This window comes from Rhinolophus ferrumequinum, chromosome 22, assembly GCF_004115265.2.
Source record: "Rhinolophus ferrumequinum isolate MPI-CBG mRhiFer1 chromosome 22, mRhiFer1_v1.p, whole genome shotgun sequence".
NCBI lineage: Eukaryota > Metazoa > Chordata > Mammalia > Chiroptera > Rhinolophidae > Rhinolophus > Rhinolophus ferrumequinum.
This window is the reverse complement of record NC_046305.1, coordinates 741,525-761,833: the sequence shown is the minus strand read 5'-3', so window position 1 is coordinate 761,833 and position 20,309 is coordinate 741,525. Positions and strand designations below refer to the sequence as shown.

The 20,309-nt window shown below is 55.4% G+C and overlaps 1 protein-coding gene across 2 annotated transcripts; it reads right to left on the bottom strand.

The window, feature by feature from the left end:
- Nucleotides 1-849: 849 nt before the first annotated feature.
- Nucleotides 850-20,036, bottom strand: SEMA4A (semaphorin 4A). 2 transcript variants are annotated; one of them, XM_033093541.1, is made up of 15 exons: nucleotides 19,872-20,036; nucleotides 15,676-15,843; nucleotides 13,830-13,990; nucleotides 12,556-12,618; nucleotides 12,214-12,312; nucleotides 11,876-11,981; nucleotides 10,952-11,068; nucleotides 10,518-10,642; nucleotides 10,222-10,394; nucleotides 9,066-9,219; nucleotides 4,489-4,669; nucleotides 3,168-3,286; nucleotides 2,921-3,078; nucleotides 2,560-2,660; nucleotides 850-2,164 (listed from the first exon to the last, which is right to left on the bottom strand). In XM_033093541.1, exons 2-15 carry the CDS (start codon nucleotides 15,812-15,814, stop codon nucleotides 1,578-1,580), a joined length of 2,283 nt encoding a protein of 760 aa, XP_032949432.1. In that variant the 5' UTR covers nucleotides 15,815-15,843; nucleotides 19,872-20,036; the 3' UTR covers nucleotides 850-1,577. The 2 variants fall into 2 exon arrangements, with proteins under 2 accessions (XP_032949432.1, XP_032949431.1); XM_033093540.1 differs by lacking the exon at nucleotides 19,872-20,036 and adding an exon at nucleotides 16,565-16,799.
- Between the last annotated feature and the right edge of the window lie 273 nt (nucleotides 20,037-20,309).

Here is a 20,309-nt window from a genome sequence, read left to right as displayed (position 1 = left end):
GGTGAGGTTGACACTGTGGTGGTGGGGGCGCTGAGGGGGTGGGGGTGGGGGTGCGGGTAGGGGGTGGAGAGGCAGCCAGCACGGACCTTCTGGTGTTTGGTGGTCACAGGAAAGAGCAGGGTGGGGGCTAGGTTGAAAGGGTGGAGTTGGGGAGGTTATTATTTTGGTCTTTTCCGACAGAGTAAGCCTGAGGGTAGGAGAGGGGAGATTAAGCCGAGGGAGTGGTGAGCTGAGGGGAAAATGCTGGGGCTCTCTGCAGAGAGGAGGAGGCGAAGGCACTGCTCAGCTTGGGTGGGAAGAGGCCCACGTGCCTTTGCGACGGGGGGGGGGGGGGGGGGGGGGGGGGGGGGGGGGAAGGTGGTGTGTGTGGGGGTGTGGACAGCACACTGATTGTCAGCTACAGAGAAGGATGTGGCCAGGCCGGGTGGGGTTGGCTGCATGGGCTTTCTATAAATTAATCCACCAGGAGTTAGAACCAACAGCTGGAGTGGAGAAGGGGGGTTGAGTTGGAATCACGAGAAATGTGGGAGAGCTGGGGACAGCAACTGTGAGGACACCTGCCAAACCATCACCCAAATGGATGAGGTGTCGCCTGGCCAGCAGACACAAGCTGAAGCTGGTCAGCACAGATGTTAGTGCGAAAGGCAGTCTGACCACACGCTAGCAGTGGCCGGAGCGGGGGAAGGGCACTTCCTCTGGTTCTAAGGGGGAGCTAGCAGGGCAGAAGTTTAGGGGACAAGCACCCCACCAACCTAGCCCTCTTCCCACTGATGTACTAAGATGCTGGTCTCCTTACATCTCGCAGTCCTCTGCTGGAGCCTTCTGCTTCAACAAGAACAGCACCGGTCATAAACTTTGTATTTTTAATAAAAAATAAACTGTCTGTGACAAGTAGTTTTCAGAATTCCAAAACAAAGGAGAAGGGAGAGGAGAGAGGTCAAAGGAACAAGGCTCAGATTACTCCTGCCATTCTAGCCAGGCTAGAATGCATCACAAGCTCTCCCAACTGAAGCAAGAAGAAAGGTGGTCAGACTTCAGGAAGGACTTCCCGGGGGTCAGTGGTGCACAGCTGAAAATGGGAGCAGGAGGGAACAGCTCCCTGAAGAACCCTGGGAGAGGGGAGTTTGGTGTCTGAGGTGGCGCTGCCATCCGAGTGGAGTCCCCAGGAGCGACATGCTGTCTTGTGGTTGTTCAGATGTCTGGTATTGATCACCACTGGGTCCTGCAACAGTCAGACGTTCTAGGGTTTCCTGGAGCATAAGTTTGCAGAGGGTCCCGGAACGGCCAGAACCGAAGGATGCTCTCCAACGCCTCCTGTCACAGCCCAGGTCCAGGTCCGGGAAGTCCCCCTTGGAGAGCTCCTGGGCTTGGCAGAAGGGAGTCCCACAGGGAGCCAGCCTCGGTGCCCAGCCGCTGAGTGCCGTTGGTGGCTCAGGGTGGTGGAGGGACTCCTCTTGTGGGAGGAAGGTGGAGTGTTGTACAATTCCCATCCAGGTCAGGCATGCACTGCCCCAGGCCGCCCCGTCAGCATGGCCAGGCGCCATGCCCAACCCCACAGCCCAGACTATGCCTGGAGGTTAGACCATCTCGGTGCCCAGGCAATTGTTGGCATCCATGTCACTGGCAGAGGTCCTGCATTCCTTGGGAGGTTGGAGGTGCTCCCTGCTCAATGGGGCCTTCTCCCCGGGGGGCAGGGTCCCACAGCCCTGGACCTTGCCCCGGGCGCGGAGTGCCCCCAGTGGGGAAGAGAGGAGGAAGATGAGGGCTCCTGAAAGCACTAAGGTGAGCAGCACAGTGACGGTGAGGAAGTGGGGCCAGTAGGACCGCTGGGCAGCCAGGGTGGCCCCGCCCCTGACCTTGGTCAGCGGGGTCTCCACGCGCTCCCGGGGGATGCCCGCCAGTTCGGGGTCCAGGGCTGGGGGCTGGTCCTGGAGGCCCACCCAGTAGGAGACCACGGGGTATGAGAAGCCATTCTCTGTGGCCCAGCACTGGTAGAGGCCCCCCGCCCCATCGTGCAGTACCAGCAGGAGGGAGCCATTGTAGACCACAGAAGAGGCTCCCAGGTCCGTAGCTGTCCCCCAACTCCAGCGGTAAGAGGCCAGGTCTGAGAGATGGGGGCAGGGCAGCTCCAGGATGGAGTTGGGGGCAGCAAGAACTTCTTTAACTGCAGGGGAAGGAAAAGGGGCAAAGGTTAAGGGTCGTGGGGGAGAAGCAAGGTCGGAGAGCGTCTCTGCCCTACGTATGGATTCCCAACTCTCGTCTCCAACTTCCATTTCAACTCTCAAACTCAACTCTGACCCCACCCCTATCTCCAGTCTGGAGCCCAAACAAACCTCCAGCCCCTCCGACTCCAGCTCTGACACCAAAACCCACGCTCCCCGCCATCCTGAATCTCAGCATATCATTCCTATCCCCTCTGCCTACAGCCAGGTACTGAATCCATCCCACCTCCCAGAGCTCAAGCCGGGCAGATGCTGGGCGAGGAAACTGAGGCAAGAACGCCCACCGCTGCCCGGAAGTCCTCCCGAGCCCTGGCATCGCCCCTGGTGCCACACTTACTGATCTGGGGGCGGCTCTTAGACCGCAGGCTCCTGCCCATGGGCCCACTGGCACACAGCCACTCCGGGTTCCCTTGCTCCATGTCCTGGCCCCAGAACTTCCTGAGAAGGCAGGGAAAAACCACAATCACCCCTTGAAACAGACAAAGTGAGAAGAGGAGGGAGGGCTGAGTGGGGAAGAAGGCAATGGTGGGAACACAGGTAGAACAGAGAGGAGGAGAAACCCAGGACGCTGGAACAGCTTCACAACTGCTGGGCGCAACACCACCTCTGGAGGGGCCCCCCACAGGAGCGGGGACTTGGAAGGACAGGAACACAGGCTGGGCAGAAAGGGCCCAGCGCCATCCAGGACCGGCACTCACGGGACAGGGGTGGGCAGGAGGCGGCACATTTGGGACTCGGGGTCCCAGGCGCAGTGGGGGTCCCGGGCAAGGATACAGTCCATACAGCTCTTGTAGACACTACAGTTGGCCCGGGGAATCCTCAAGACGCCTCCTGAGAAGCCTGCAAACAGTGCACCCTGGAAGAGAGATGGAGAGTGTCAGGGCGCTCCCGCAGGCCTGGCAAAGACCCAGCACCCCACGCCCGCCCCATTAGGTCCCTTTCCACCTGGGCGGGGGCCAGCTGCAGGTTGCGGACAGGTTCAGGGTCAGGAAACAGCTGGATCTCCTCCACCAGATGGGCCCTGCCGTCCCCACTCACCACAGCCTTGTGCAGGTACCCTGTGGCTGTGGAGACAGAGTGCTGAACTCGCCTCACCTCACCCACACACCCCGCTTCCCCCTCCACGACCCCAGATGGCCTCCCAGCTGTCAGGTCTTTCCGAAATTCCATGTCCACTGGACAGATCTGTCAGACCGTTTCCCTCTGTGCCATGAAGATGGAACACCCTTGGGGACCGAACTGTCCACGATCTCGGTGGACACAGGGCCGTGGACAGCTGAGCACTTCTGTGGAAAATGCCATCACCAGCCTCCATCACCTCCATCAAGGGTTTCTACTCAAAGGCATTCCAGGGGCTTGTACCCTGACTGGCAGTGCGGATCCCTCCACCCCCTCCTCAAAGCTGGACTGGGTTTCTAATCCTACGTCACTGAGTCAGTGAGTTTCCTGTCTCCAGGCACCCCAGCAGGTCAAGCTTTCCGTCTGTGTATACCCTACATAGGCACATAGGGTGCCTCGTAAAGATCCTAAAAGAATGAATGAACCTGGTACGTTTCCTCCACTAAGCTCAAGGTCACCACCTCACCAGGCCCTCCAAATGCACACGTGGCAATCGCTCCGCCATCTCCCCCGTCCCCGCTGTGCTCCCTCGCCTTGCCCACAATGACCACTTGAATCCCTGCTCTCCTCAAACCTCCTACCTTGTCTGCCCTCATTCCCAGCTCATCCCTCCTTCAGAGAGAACACAAAGGCCTTCACAGGAGGTGCCCTCTGCTTCCTGCCCACCCGTCTCACCCCTCCTCGAACTCTGGCTTCGTGCTCCCTCTGCAACTTCCCCTGCCAACGAGCCCCTTGTGACAAGCTGTCCCATGTTTAAGAAGAGAATGCTGTTTGAACCCCATGCCGTCCACCAGGTGCCCCCTTCAGCCAAGCTTCCGGAAGAGTCACCTGTGGACTTGCTGTGTGCAGCTCCTCTATCTCTCACTCTCCACCTCTCCAACAGGGCTTCCCCCAGAAGATAAACATCCCTGGCTAAGGCCACCAAAGGCCTTGTGTGTCCCTCCCCAACCAGAAAGGACCGGGACTGAGTTGTTTTGTCTCCACACTGTATTTTCAGAGCCCAGCAGGGGGCCAGGCACATAGTAGGTGCTCAGAAAACAGTTGTTGAATGAATATCTGAGTGAATGAACTCAAAGGTTTCCCCCCTCAGCCGGCGGTGCAGCTCCTGCCCTCGTCCCCTGGGGGGTGTCCTGGAGCCTTTACTCACTGGTGCCCAGGTACATGACCAGGTAGGTGTGCCCATCGAGGCCCTGGGCTGTCTCCACCGCAAGTCGTGTGTACTCCACCCCGGACTTCACTAGCAGGGGCTTCGCCACCACCTGCCCATCCATCAGGAAATGGTCTTTCATGAAGGTCAAGGCTTTATCAGAGGACGGGCCCACCGAGCACTGAAGGGGGAAGGAGACAGGTGGGGTTAGCTTCCCCGTCCCTGAAGCTCCCCCATTGCCTCTCCTCTCTCTCCTCGCCCCTCTGCTAATCTCCTCTGCTGCCCTCCTTCATGGCAGCCCTCATCTCCAAACGGTGGTTAAAGGTGGGACTCCAGAGCTGCCTGGCCTGGAATTCCAGCCTCTGCATGCCCGAGGGTCCTGAACAGTGACATGGGCACACTGCCAACTTATGTCAGGCCTGCCGTGAGGATGAAAAGGAAAACACACGAAAAGTCACTGGAACAGTGACTGAGTGAATTAAGGGCTCGGTAAATGTCCGCTGTTCTGACCTTCCTCCTTCTCACCTTCGCGGAGGAGAAGTTGTGACAGAAAGCAGGAAGTAAGAGGGGGCACGACGACCATGACTTTACAGGCAAGGACCAGGTTTTACTCACGTCGGCAGCCCCGGCTCAGCACAGGACCTGGCATACAGCTGGCACGCAATAAATGTCTGCTGAGTCATGACTGAATAAAAGATGTCACAGAAGGGGGTGCTGCGGCAGGGAGCGTGTCTCATCACGACTTTGCACGGACTTGCTGCGTGACTCGGGGAGAGTCTCCTCCCCCTCGGCCTCCTTCATCTCACCCATTAAATGAGGGGTTGAACCGGCTGTTCTCTAAAGGCCCTGCCAACACCAGCGTGCTGCGGCCCTGTGACACCTGTGTCCCGCTCTTTGGTCAGGACCCTTGCCCTCCACACGCGCGAGCGCTGTCTTAGGACTGGCCCCAACTCTGTCACCTGTGGGCTGTGTCCTCAGACGAGTTACCTCACCCCACGAGCTTCCATTTCCTCCTTTGTAGAGTGAGGTAATAATGTGTGTCATTCTGATGCCAGAATCTGCTCATGCACCTACTCTCACTTCCCTCCCAAAGGGATTCTTTTAAAGGCATGAACCAGGATCGAGAAAGAGGACAAAGGAAACAGAAAAAATGAACAAACAAAAATCTAAGAGAAAACAGAACTGTTTCAGAGAACAAGAAACTTCCCAGCCAAGTATCGTTACTATCTTAAGAGAGAGAAGTGAAGATAGTGGAAAGATGAGACAAGACCAGAAAGCTACAGAACAGGGGTTCTGACTTCAAGAGGGCAGCTGGACATACGTATGTCCTAAAGAAAGGACCCAGGATGACAAAGTAGCCTGGCCCCTGAAACGAAACCGATCAAGTCTCTAGATCCAACTACCGATTTACAAAAAACACTTAAACTCCAGCATCGCCATGCAAAATCAAGATCCAGATGGTGGAAAATTCTACATGACAAATCAATTGCAAGAGACGAAAAGAAGCTAGAAAGGGAACAACTAAATGAAAAGAAACTTAAAAGAACAACCAATCCAAATTTATCGATCTTATTTGGATTTTGATTCAAATAAACAAACTATATTAAAAAATACTCTTATGACATCTATGAGACTGTTAGAAATGCATGTTAGGTTAAGGAGTTACTTTTTGGGTGTGATAACTGTACTATGGGTTTTTTTTAAACCCTTATCTTTTGGAGATACATACTACAATATTTATGGGTGATATAATGGGTTGAATGGTGCCCTACCCCCAAAAAATGTTCATCTAAAACCTGTGAATGTGACTTGATTTGCAAAAAGGGTCTCTGCAGATACAATTTAAAATCTCGAGATCAGCTCATTCTGGACTACTATGGGCTCTAAATTAAATGATAAGTGTCCGTCTAAGAGAAGCGGAAGAGACACACACAGGAGAAGCTGAAGTGACGACAGAAGCAGAGTGTAGTGATGTGTCTACCAGCCAAGGAATAGCTAGGACGGCCAGCAGCCAACGAGGAGCTAGGACAGAGGCCTGGAAAAGATTCTCCCTCAAGATTCCAGAAGGAACCAGCCCTGCTAACACCTTGAATTTGAACGTCTGGCCTCCAGAAATCTAGAATAAATTTCTGTTGTTTTCAGCCACCAAGTTTGTCATTTGTTACGGCAGCCCTGGGAAACTACAGGTGCAATTATGAGTCCAGAATTTGCTTCAAAATAGTAAGGGAGGAAGTGGGTGGGGTATAGATGAAACAGGTTTGATTGGCTATGAGTTGAAGCTGGCTGATGGCTATAAGGAGATCCAGTATGCTCTTCTGTCTACTTTGTATATTGAAATTCTCCATCAAAGGAAATTTTTATAAGAGATATTTAAAGCTCAAAAAAATGTAGGAAATTACATATTTTAGCAGAAATTAAAAATCTGATAGGAGGATCAGAGGATAAAATTGAGACACTCTCCCAAAAAGCACAACAAAATCAAAGCCTTGGAAAATAGGAAAAGATTTAAAAAGTTAGAGGACCAATCTAGGAGGTCCAGAAAGCAGTGAGAAAGCATTCGAACTCTGGCACGTCAGCTCCTTGAGGGACTGTTGTCTGTTTTGTTCACAGCTGTGTACCCAGTACCTAGAACAGTGGCTTGTAACCTCAAAAAATATTTGTTGAATGAAAAGGAAATAGGAGGAAGTAGTTTGAGAACACTTCTTAGAACTGAAGGAAGTAAACTTCCATGCTGAAGGGGCAGACTGAATATGCAGTACAATATACGGACAGAGCCCCACCAAAGCACAAGATTGTGAAATTTTAGAGTAGCCGGGGACAAAGAAAAGGCTTTACAAGATTCCAGTGAGGAAAAAAACCCTCAACCAAACAGGTGACATTCAAGGAGTTAGGGATCAGAATAGCTTTGGACTAATAAGCAATGTCACCCCCATAGATTTAATACAAATTTAAAAAGATAGCTTTGGACTTTTCAACAGCAGGGCTAAAAGCCAGAAAATGGTAGACAAGCCTTCAAAGTTTTGAGGGAAGAGTATTTCTAGTCTGGACTGACACGTCCCTAGCCAAACTTTAAATGTGAAAGCAAAATAAAGACATTTTCAGACACTCAAGGTCTCAAAAGATTTTACCACAATATATCCCTTTCCAGGAGTCTACGGAGGCTATCCTCCACCAAAATAAGATAGAAAATAAAAGAAGCAGCAGCAGCAGCAGCAGCCAAGGGATGCAAGAAACATGAGATCATCACAAGGGAGACGCAAAGGGAAGTCCAGAATGATGAAAGAAAGTCTAGATCGGCAGCGGTGCCCGGATGCAGGGAGCCCGGTCCAGACTGTGGCAGGCAGGGAGGGTCTCCAGGAAGATGCAACCATTAGAATACCTACCGGCTCTGTCTGAGAGGAGATTCAGATAATTGAGACGAGTTTGGGGTTAAATTAAAGATAAGAGCTTAAGGCCGACCGACACCTGGTGACTGACTGCCTCAGCCAACGGGAGCGCAAGGCTCATAAAACCAGCATGGGCCAGGGAGCTGTGTCCTACACAACTAGACTGAGAAACAACAGCTTGAACCAGAGTGGGGGGAGTGGGCGGAAGAAAGGGAGGAGGAAGATAAGAGCTTAGAAAACAAAGCAAGCAAAAAAAAAAAAAATCGAGTTAATTCCTAACCCCAGAGAAAACAAAAAATTATGCAAAAGCAGAAGCAATTAAGGCCTGGCTCACTACTTGGCTGACCTGTGAATAATAAGAGTCCTAATATAAATATTGCTCTAACCGAAGTTACTATCCAACTGTGCTGGGAAACGAGGGCCAGGTGCACTGGTGTGCTGACAGGCGGCTCTGGGCGGGCGCTGGGGGAACCCTGATTTGCAGTGTTTGTGGACTTCCCACCGTGGCCGATTTCAACCTACCAATGTAATTAATGTCACTGGACATGAATTTGGAGAGAGCTGTGCAAAGAGAGTTCTTGCTAGTTGCTGCAAGCCAGCTCCAGAACACCCCTGGTGGGGGGGAGTAGGGGGGGCGGGGAGCAAAGTTAAAGCCTCACCTTCCTGAACAGGGAATTCAATAGATACTGCCTGAAACGGAAACGTCCAGAAGTAGCAATACAAGTATATTATTTAGACATTTGGAGATAAATACCAAAAGAACCAGCCAAGAGAGTTGAAGATGGTGGTCCCTAGAGAGGAAAAAGCAGAGGGAGGGTGCGGAATGCAGCTGTTTTTTTGGAACCAACCATGTAGAAGCATGTGATTCTTTAGGGTGTAAATACACAACTCTGACCCAAGACAAAAGTGAAATAAGACATGCAGGGCAAGAGGCCCCACACGGTCTTTCTCCCTTGTTCCCTCAGTGAGACACCCAGGTGTTAGGTGTGTACTTAGCTGGCGTGGGGGTGGGGCTGCACACCTGTGGAATGTGGGCAGCTGGACTCGGTGTATATCTGAGAAGAAGGGACTGAGAGGTAGCACTAACATTTATTGGGCACTTAGGATGCCACCATAGGTGCTTTGACAAGCTCACTATGTGTGTGTCTCTGTGGAGGCGGGGCTTTGCTCAGTGTGGGGGGTGGTACTCACGCTGCCTGGCCGGGGACTGATCCCATCGGGAGCCCCAGCAGTGGTCCAGCGTGAAGTCTCTTTGTCCAACCCCTTGTATTTCCCTTCAAAGACATGCTCGATGTCCTTGAGAGAAAAGGCACAGACTGCGGAGCTGCTGGTTCCGCCGATCTGCCTGGGGACAGCCAGAATGGACATTGTCTGGATCTCCTCTGCTATATGCCCCATCCCTGGCCCACCCTTGGTGAAAAACCCCAGGAAGGCAGGAGCGTGGAGAGATGGGCCAGCCTCCAGCCGCCTCTCCTCCCCCCAGCTGTGGTAACAGGGCTGGAGGGCCCCAGACTCTGACCCCTCTAAGGATCTGAAGTGTGACCATCCTTAGTGAGAATTAACTGGGGCTCAGTACCCATGGGAGGGGCAGTGTGACCAGCCCCTGACAGGCTCCCGATGAAGCCCTCCTGCCTTAGGTCCCATGGAGTCCTGGTCCTCTATGGGACCTAAGGGAGAACCAACCAGAGCCTGACGACAAGACTATTTTTATTCCTCAGCCCTGGTCTGTGGAAACAGAAGGTCTGTCTTTCTTTTTCTCTTTAAGCTGACCGTGGCACATGAAGTTGTCAGTTCTGGATGCCAAAGATACCAGACCCTGCTTACACCGGGTATCTTTGGTACCTGACATGCTGTCAGCAGGTATCTAAAACACCGTGAGGCCAGATCACAGCAAACCAGTTAACCTTTCTTAGCCTCCAAGCAATGGCTACACTTTTTATCTTATGATGTGTTTCCCTCTTTGCTCGGGCCATTAGGAAGCTCAGAGCTAAATTTGTGACCAGCATCCAGAGACTGTATAAATGACAAATATTTGTTATGTGCTGATCTTATCCTTGGCTTCTCTTAGTCTCCTTTTATTCCCATTTCCTTATTGATTTTCTTTTCTTTTAATGGTTGCCTTTTGTAAGCTGCCTCCTATCCTTTTTGGAAGCAGGCAGGATATAAACTAATATGACCCTTTCTGAACTTTATTTTTCCCATCTACGTGAAGGGCACGAATCGAATGCCTTCCTATGGGAAGTGCGCGGTGTGTGTTCCTCGAACCAGGACAGCACCGGTGCTGGCCCCAGATCGCACCCCAGATCCCGCACCCAGCCGCTGGCCTCGTTCCCACCCTGCCGCTCACCACTGAGAGCTGAAGACTGCATAGACGTAAGGATCAGTGGAGAAATTGGCCGGCAGCAGGACAGCGTGGCGGATGATGTTGAAGGGCAGCTGCCCGGGCTCGGCACAGAGCAGCTGGGCCTTCAGGAAGGTGGTCCACTTCTTCTGCAGCACCTTGTCTCCGCCCATATCGTTCTAGGGGCACAGGCTGAGTCAACGGCCACCCCAGGCCTGCGGGCGTGTCCCCGCCCCCTGACACGCCTCTCCCCTCTCCCATTGGCTTCACGGCCAGCCCCGCCTCCTGCCCAGGAGACCCACCTTGCAGACTCTGGCCACCCGCGATGTGTGGAGCTTGTAGAAGAACTCAAACTCGCTGGCTGTCTCCTCGAAGAAGAAGTAGACGACCTGGGTCGAAGGGAAGGCGGCCACGAAGGAGGCGTCCGCTGCAGGGGCGGGGCAGACAGGCTTAGGGATGGAGCCCCTGGATGCCCTGGGCTCCCCTCGGTGAAAACCCTGGGGTCGGCTCTGGAGGCCGGGGACAGGGTGCCTCGGGTCCCCCAGGCGGTCGAGGGTAGCCGTGCGGGCTGGTACTTTTTTATTTATGGAAGGCGAAAGCTCCACGAGGATGGGAGCTTCGTGTTCTTCCCGGCTGTACGCCAGTGCCGTGAACATAGTATGCCCTCAACAAATGAGAGCCCACGGGACTCGGGGCAGGGGGCCAGACCAGGGCTGGCTGGGGCTCAGGTCCTTACGTTGCAGCCAGCGGAGGAAATTGTCGGTCTTGAGGACAGGCTGGGATCCCAGCGTGCGCATCAGGATGGGCTCACTGCCCAGGAAGTTGTTCATCGTGCCGGAATAGAGCGTTCCGTCTAGATTGGGGGAGAGGAGGGAGACCTTATCAGGTGGAGGGTGCCCTGCCCGCCTCAGACCTGCCTGGGGGAGGTGGGCAGCATTCACACTAATCTCTGGCCCTCTTCATTTGGTCTTGGCCTTCCTGTGGAGCCCAAAGGCCAGATCACAGTCCCCCACTGAGCACCCTTCTTAGGTCCTCCGCCCGCAGCAAATGGCCAGCCGTCCTGGCCTTGCTTGTCCAGCCTTGTTCTGGCTCCTCCCCCACACGCCCAGCTAAACAGCTTGCCAAGTAGAATCACTTATTGTTCCCAGGAGGCAGCTGTGTTTTCTGCTTCCATATTTGGGTCCTCCCCTTCTCTCCCTGGCACACCTTGCCTGTCCATCTCCCTGTGTTTCAAGGTCCCATTCAAAAGCCGAAGGTCACCTCCTCCAAGAAGCCAGGGTGGGAAGTCTAACGGTTTGTGCCAGAAGGACACGGGGCCATGACTTCTCTGCAACCCCACAGTTCTTAGCACAAGGCCTGAGCACCAGAGGAGGTATTCACACAACGCCTATTTGTTGAACTGATGGCTGGATCTCAGGCCTGGCCTCTCCTCTGCCTGAGACCCCTCCCAGGCCCTCCTGCCTCTGTGGATCTCTCCACATCCATCTCTCTCCACCTCCTTTATGGCGGCTTCAGCAGGAGCTAGTGGTTGGGGTGCGCGATTCTCCCTCTGACCTCATGTCTGAGGCTCCCGGCTTCCTCTCCCTCTGTCAGATTCCATATGTCACAGAGTGACCTGGGAAAGCAGGTGTTGGGATGGACCAGGGAACCTGATACTCACCTACCAAGACAGCTGTGTGCTTATGGGCGGGGTCAAAGGGGCTTTGGCCTTTCCCCTCCACAACTTTGTCCTGAGAGATGGGCAACAGGTCGGAATCTCGGAGTTCCTGGGGGGGCGGGAAGTTGGAGGGCTAGAACACCAGAGTCTCACATGTGGGAAATGAGGGGTGTGAGGGAAGAAAGGAAAGGGACATAGGGGAAATTGGTCCAGGGCCAGGAAGCTCCCAAGGGTTCTGCGTCTGGAAGTACAGAGGTTTACAGAGCAGCAGAGGATGGGCTGGGAGTAGGTGTGAGGGCAGAAGCTTGGGGCCCGAGCAAGGTGGGTGCCAGGGAACTCACAATGAAGACACAGGTAGGGCTGAAGGCGTAGGTGCCGCAGGCATAGAGGTGAGTGGCATTGAGGGAGACCAGGACACGAATGAAGTTGAAACACTGGGTCTAGGAGAGACAGAGAGTTCAGGCCTCCAGGCCACTTGCCCCAAACTCCTGGGCCCCCAGAGTCTGCCCCCTCACTTCCTGGTGTGGAGAAGGCCTGGGCAGTGCTGATGTGGTCCCTGTATTCTTCAGAGGACAGGATGCAGATTGGCACCATACATCCTCTCTGCTGCCTGCCCTGCCTGAGGTCTGGGGACCTCAGTGATGGTCTTGGGGCACAAGCCCCTGTACCCCACCTCTGCTTACCTCATTGCTTTTCCTCTTCAAGGCACAGTCCTTCTTTTTCTTGTCACTGGCCGGCCAGGGTATCTGAAGTGGGGAGTTGGGAGGGGGGAGAGGAAAGGACATGAGGTGTTCAGCTCTAGTTTTGACCTACCACCCCCTCCCTGGCTCAGCTGTGAGATCACCAGCAGGCATGGTGGCTGGTGACTGGCTGATGGGCTAGAATGGCATCACTTGGTGACCAGGGCTCTTACTCTGATGATACTGATATTCGTTAGGACACAGCTCCGTGCTGCGAGAATGTGGCCTGTGGAGTCAGACCTGAGTTTGCGTCTAGGCTCAGCCACTTACTGGTTGAGAGACCAAGGTCAATTTCACAGGCTTCTGGAGGGCACAACCCGGGGGCATAAGCAGAACACCGAAGGCAACGCATGGCATACAAGGGTAGTCAAACCACACATTTCCTGGGGAAATTCTTAAACGTGTCAGTTTCTGGTCCACACTTGGGGGAATCGGCGTTTGCATTTTTAACCTGTATCTCCATGATGCTGCAGAATTGCTAGCTCCCTCCCTCCCCTTTTCCCTTCCTCTTCCTTTTCCCTCACGTGAGTGCCATTAGTGGAGTGACTATACTTTAACACAGAAGCCCCAGGGATTTCTCCAGTGGGTGGACAGCACATTATTGATACAAGTTGAGTCGATGCGTCTCTCATGGGTCCCTATCAACCGTTTTAGCAACTGGCATTAGTCAGCCAGTACTCAGACCAATGAGCAGTGAGGCCGCTATAATACATCCTGTGTTACACAGACCAGCTATATATAACCAGCATTGATGGTTATTGCTGAAGACAGTTGACAATCGAACAATATCGGTGGTGGGGGCACCAACCACCTACACAGTTGAAAATCCACGTATAACTTTTGATTCCCCAAAACTTAACTACCGTCGTCCCTCGGTATCCACAGAGGATTGATCCCAGGACCCCCGTGGATGCCCCAGTCTCTCTTATAAAAGAGGGCAGAACAATGCTTACAGTTGGCCCTCCACATCCACGGATGTCCAAACATCATTGGTTGAATCGTGGATGGGAACCCCAGGGATGCAGAGGGCCAAATGTACGTTTATTGAAAAAAATCTGCGTATAAGTGGACCTGCATGGTTCACACTCATGTTGTTCAAAGGTCACTGGGTGGATAACAGCAACATGTGGTGATTCACCCTGAAGCCGCCCAGGCGCAGGGCAGCTGCTGGCCCCTCCTCACTCCCAGCCCACGCCTCTGACCCCCGGCCTCCTCACCATTTTCTTCAGCCTTGGCACCCCTGGATCCTGGATGTCCAAGGCCAGAATGGCCTCTCGGACCCCCACATAGAGAGTGTCTTCATCACCACTCAACAGCAGAGTGTCGAAATCCTGGAGGCCCTTCTGGTGGAAGAGGCTAAGAGCCCTGCGTCCGTCACCTGTTGGGAGGCGGCGAGAAGAGGTGAGTGATGAGGAGCTGGTGGGCAGGCCGCTGATTTCTGAGGTGACAGTGCAGGGAAGGGAAGGCCTGGCCAGGTGTGCTCCCCAGGCCTTGGCCGCTGGACCCACTCTTGATCAGCAGCTCCCCCCTCGCCCCACCCCACTGGCAGCCATAGGAGCTTTGTGTGTTGAGCCCACAGCAGAGAGGAGAGGGAGCCAGAGACCGGGGAATGACAGCCTGGGGCTGGGGGAGAGCAGCCCACACCCAGGAGGTAGACGAAGGGACCAGAAATAGAGTGAGGCTCAATGGATGCTGAGGGGGTGGGGGCCATGCTGGGGGAGGACATGCTGGTCCCTGATGGGGCGGAGATGAAGGCAGATAGATAAGAAGGCGTTGGCAGCCACAGACAGGAAAGCGGACACAGACAGACAGGACTATGCGTCAGCGTCGCTGTGTGTGGGTTATAGGGTCCCGCTCACCAACCCCACTCCCTTCCCCTCCACTGTAGGAAATTTCCACTACTACACTGACTGCCATAGGCTGATCAGAAAGGAAACCTTTTTCCTCAAAGGTCCAGTGGCCATGCCTAGGAGGGGAGGGGAGCTCCGATGGCTCATCTAGTTCCTCTCCATCACCTTGGTATAGCGATGGGGGGTGCTCCCGTCCCACTGACCATCAGCAAGGGGCAGGGAGCCCCTCAACTCCTCTCTCCTGGGCACATCTGCTTATTTGCATTAGTTAGAGTGCTGCCAGGCTGCAACCTCTGGAGGCTCAGAGTCTTAGGACCGAGAGGGGGGCTGGGGGATCGTGTGTGGCAAGGGGCCAGAAGGGACAGGCCCCAGAACTGTGTAAACCCCCGTTACGGAATTGGTCACCCTGCAGCATGACTGACTGCCCATCTGCTTCCCCTTGGGGCTCTGAGCAGGTTGAGGGCAGGGCCCGAGTCTTGTTCACATCCGTAATCCCAGCACCCAACACAGACGGGCCTCCCCATCCAGGGGTGACATGCATTGCCTTTACCACGTTGCCCCCGGAAGATGCTACAGACTCAGCGGTGCCAGGAGCCCCTCCCCTACAACTCCTATAGGGCCCGTGTCCTTCTGAATCTTCTCCCTGGAAGCAAGAGGGCCCCGCAGCCTCAGTAGGAAACCAGCCAAGCTGTGCCTCCAGGGTCCTGGGGCCTGTCCCCCAGCCAGGCCACCCTAAGTTCTTGTATCGCTGGTGTCCACGGTACTGGACATAGCATGGTCCGGCATGGTCTGTGTGGTTGGCATGGGCCCGCTGTGTTCTGGGCCAGCAGGTCCACAGATGACCTTGTGGCATGGGCCTTGGCTTTGAGGGCACCTGGGGCTGTGAAAGCAGTTACGGGTTTGAGGTGCCGCTTGATGTCAGTGACATTTAAGGAGGGAAATGAAAATCAGCAATTTTGGAGAACCAGAAGGAACGGTGCCCCCTGGCCCCTCTCTTCTCTGTGCTCAGTCTTTGCCCCAAGTGGTTTGGTCTCTCACTCCTACCTCAGTCCAAACTTCTCTTTCTGGCTGTGTCTCTGTCTGAGTCCCTCTCTCCCTGGCATATCTCTCGACTTCTCCACGTCTGTTTTTGCCCCTCCCACCATTCCTCTCTCCTTCCTTCACACCCCTCGGCTGATGACATCCCCATACTTCCTGGACATCAAACACTTACCTGCATAGTATCTGAGCCTGGGCACGGGCCCCTGCCCACCTGCCCATGCAGGGGACGGCGGCAGCAGCAGCAGGAGCAGTTGGAAGAGGAAAAGGCCCAGGAGACTCCACGGGTCCAGGCCCAGGGCTGGAAGGGCCATGCTGAGCCAAACACTGTCACCAGATGGCCCTGAAGAAATAACACTCTCTGGGCAAGGTCCTTACCACATCCCCCCTGGGGACCAATCGGAGAGCCCCAGGCAGCAGAAGTGTGTAGGGAGGTGCTGGGGAGGGCCGGTTTCCTCCCATCAGGGAGTCTCACTTCCACGCCAGTACAGGCTGCAGCCTTCCCCTCCCCTCTGCGTAAGAGTCCGTTGAGACCCATCCTGGTCTCTTTTGACACACAGCCCCTCTCTGCCTTTCGCACCTCACTCACAGAAGTCCTTCTGGCTTCCTACCCTTTGCCTTCCTTCCTCCCATAGCCCAGAGCCCAAACCACTGCCCGCCCCCAGGCAGGGGGCTTCTTGGGGGGTCTGCTCCTCAGACTCAAAGTGTAGATTCCTCAGACCCACCACTCCTGGCACTTTCAGGTCTGTTGACACCCTGACCTTCATATTCACCCCTGTCCTCTGCTGACCCCGGCAGGCAGAGCAGGTGTGTATCAGCTGGTCTGACCTGGCCCCAGCCCCACCTGGGCTCCGGTCATAGACACTCAGGCCTACCTGGCCCTCTTCTGGCAGGGAGGCCATGAGTGTCCAGCCCGCCAGGCTAGCTCACAGCATTGCCCAGGAAGTGGCCCAGGGCATGGAGGGACTGGCTGTCTCCCAGCCTCTGCAGCTGCCCACCCTCTCCCTGGTCTCTGTTCCCTCGGGACCGCCAGCCTCCAGCCACCCAGCTCATCTCACACATACCCTCGAGCCAGCCAGAGTGCAGAACCCAGGTGTCTGGACTCGGGCGGAGGTGCCATCCGAGAACGAAGGTGAGAGGGGGTTCCCAGACCCCGGAGGCCGGGGACAGAGGCTCAGCCCGGCTGGGCCCAGAGTGAGACCCTCCAGGTACCCATCGTGCCAAAGCCAGCACTGGAAGCTCTAGGGAAAGGGAAACCAGATTTTCCACCTCTCGAGTTCTGACAAATCCCAGGCTTGGCGGAAGCTGGCACACTGGGAGGGGAATAAAAGGAGACACGCCTCTCTTTTTTCCCCTTCCTCTCACCTCCCTCTTTCCCGAAAGTTTGAAAAGCCAGAAAGTTTCTAGGTCATTTCAACCATTCCCGTCGTTCTGTCATGTCACATCCCGTCTAACTAGTAAGGTTTTTCCTCTTAATCAAGATTTCAGGCAGGAGATGACACGGTCTTTCATATTCGTCTTTTCACTTAACCACAAGGTGGGGTCTTTCCACTCCTACCTGCTTGAAAGTCCCTGCACTGGTCTAACCTTCAAACTTCCCACTCCAGTGGGGCCATCGTCTAATTGTGTTAGGCTCTTATTTATGGCATTGCTGAGGGAGTCCCCCTGTGGTCTGTCCTCCATCACTCTCGGGCAGCATCAGGCCAGTGGGAGGCCCAGAAAATTTCCCTGAGCTCACACTTGTGGAACATGCTTCTGAGGCACCCCACCCCCAGTGGTGGCTGCTCAGCCCCCGCTGAAGCTCCAGGGGGCACCTCATAAAGCAGGGTTAATGAGGCCTCTAGCACCAAGGGCTCTGTGACCTACAAAGGGGGTAGTTTGCTCCCACTCAGCCCAAGACTGCGAGACTGCGAGACTGCGAGACTGCGGCTCAAAGGGCACAGCCATCCCAGGGCGGATCTGACTCTAATAAATCACCCACCTCCTTCTTAAAGGCACAGCCCTCACTGCCAAGAAGTCCTTTCTGTAGTGTGATGTCTGTCCCTCTTGCCTCAGCATCAGCCTGCAGGGTGATGGGACAGCCCAGGCTATTCCTAAGAAGAATTCCTTGTCCAAGGCTGCTCAGCCTCCTTTCCTCCTCCCTCTGCTGCCACTTTTCTTCCATTTCCCTGGGGGTGGTCTCAGCCAGACCCCTCCTGACAACTGTTTCTGTCAAGACTTGTCTAAGACTCCCCCAGACTCTTGCAGAGGCTGATTACCAGGTCTTGGGGAGAAGCCAGGGGCCACGCCCCCCAGAGAAAGTCTTCCTGACTCTCAGAGTCGAGGGACACTCCCACCCGGACCCCACCTTCTGTGTGTCCCCAGCCCCAGCTCACATTTGGGGACCTACCCTGCCCCTGGGCCTCTCTGCTTGAACAGATTGGCTTATCTGGGTCGCTGGGAGGAGTTCTGTTGAGGAGTGAGGAGGAAAGAAAGTTCCAGCCCCACGCCCTGCTCCCTGTTCCAGCTCTGGAAGTGTTGGATGAAGGCCCTGCCCCTAGTTCCTCCTTCTGCAGAGACCCAGGGATTCTCCTGGCCCCAGCCTTCCAGCCAATGAATTGTCAGTATTATCAGGCTTTGGTCTGCCCAGCTCCAGATAGGTACCACTGGGCTCCCATTTCACAGGTGAGGAATGTGATTTGGGCCTCATTCTGAGCTCGTCCCTTAGCTACACTTCTCTGGAGTCCTGCTCCTGCCCTAGTCCAGGCAACGTAGCCTCTTGGATGGAGAAGGCAATCGTGGAGGGCGGAGGGTGGAAAGCTCTAGGTCCTCTGGGCTCTGAAACAGTATCTCTGGGGTCATTCCTGACTCAAGAGGGAACAGAAACCTCTGTGGGTAAAGGGCATCCATCAGGCACCGGTGCCATCCCCGGTACCACCCCCTAGCCTCCACTGGACCTCCTGGTCCAGCCCCCTGCCCTCTACCCACTGCTCCTCTTGCACCAGAGCCTCGGGAGTCAGACCCAAAGTCGCACTGCCACCCTCCCTTGAGCTGGCAGAGCCCACAGCCACGGCTGGCTTCGTGGGCACATGTCCTGAGCAGCCACACAAGGCCCCGCGCTCAGGAGGGCCCACGCTGCGTCTAACACTCCACTGCGACTGTCTGGATCCTTTTGAACAAGGGCCCCATATTTTCGTCATGCACTGGACTGCACAAATGCTGTGGCACGTCGTGGCCACAGTGCACTAGCTCTGAGCAGTGGGGTCCCATCCCCTCACCGTACAAATGAGGAAACGAGGTCAGGGAGGGGAAGTGTCTTGTTTGGTTCAGGTGACCTGGGGGTGGGAAGGGGTCAGATGTTCAGGGTCCTGGCTGTAGGGACCGTGACATTTCACAGCCCCAGTGTGGGGGCTTCCCAGCTCCTTTGTCCCCACAAGCCCAGCTTGGGCATCCTCATGACAACACTGCTGGCTCCAACCCCGCCCCCTGCTCCAAGGTCCCCCTGCTGGGGGACGCCGCCCCCAAGGCTCCTAGACCACAACAGACAGTAGCCCCTTCCTGCCAGTCTTTCTGGCCCAGGGTAGGGGTTCAGATGTGGGGGTAGGGGTGGGAGGGGAGATGACCACATCTGTCTCCAACCCTCCCCCATGCTCACCCCAGGGAACCTGGGTACCTCACTGAGGGAGGGGCTCCTGCAGGCAGGAGAGAAGCGATGACCCAGCAGGCCCATGTCCCCTACCTCCCCTCCGTTCCAACCTCAGGGGCAGCCCCAGAAGAGCTCAGTGCTGGGAAACTCAGCTTCCCGGCTCCCCCTCGTCAGCCCCACCTGCTCTGCCCCTCGTTGCCCTCCTTTTGTGGTCACAAGCAAGTCAAAGCAACTTATATTTATTAAGTGCCTACTGTGTGCAAGGCACTAGGGATGTCCCCAAACCTCTACTCCCCCGGCACCCCCCACCCCGCTGTCTCCCGCCTTCTCGCCGCCCGCCGAGCCCAATCCCCCAACCCCTTACCCAGCGGCTCCCAGTCTTCCTCCTTCAGTCTGACTAGTGCTGGAAGGCTGAGCTGACTACCACACACAATAGCCCGACCCCGTCTGTCTGCCCCCTCCTCAGGGCAGAGCCAGCGCCAGACAATGGCCTGCCCTCTCCTTTCAGCACTGTCAGCTCTCCTGCTCCCTTACCTGGAGCGTGGGGATGCCGCCGCGGTTCCCTCCCCCTGGAATGCCAGGATTTTGGTGTCCCGGTGCTTCATCCCGCCACACCCCCGCCCCCATCCCCAACCCCATCCCGCCTCACTGGTCCTCAGTTGCCATGGCAACTGCATCTCTAAGTGGGAGGGACTAGAATCTCCCCATATTCTTCCTCCTCCTACCCGTGTCCCCCTGCGCCCCACCTTTTGTGACTTCTGGATCCACATGTGGAGGCGGTGGGGCTCCTGATCTGGAGGAGGCGGGAGGGCCACCCTAGCCCCTGGGGGCCATTGTTCAGCTCCATTACTCACTAGCAGGTGGGTGCCACAGCTCCATGTCCCCCAGCTGGGCTCAGGGTCAGCTGGGGCCAATTCCCCTTCTGGTTCCCTTTTCCCTGCGTCTATGTAGGGTGGTCACACCTGGACGCCAGCCAGCCTGACCCCATGCAAACTGAGTTTGCCAGAAAGGAAGCGAACGAACACATAAATATCTATGCAAATAAGCCAAGAGACATGGTCTCTTCTCTGTTCAGAAGCCTAAGCCCTCTTCTGGTAACAGCAACCTGACTTCTGTGTGGGGGGCCAGGTTCCCATCCTGCCGTTCATTCCTCGGCCGCCTTCCCAAGAACATGGCTTCTCCAG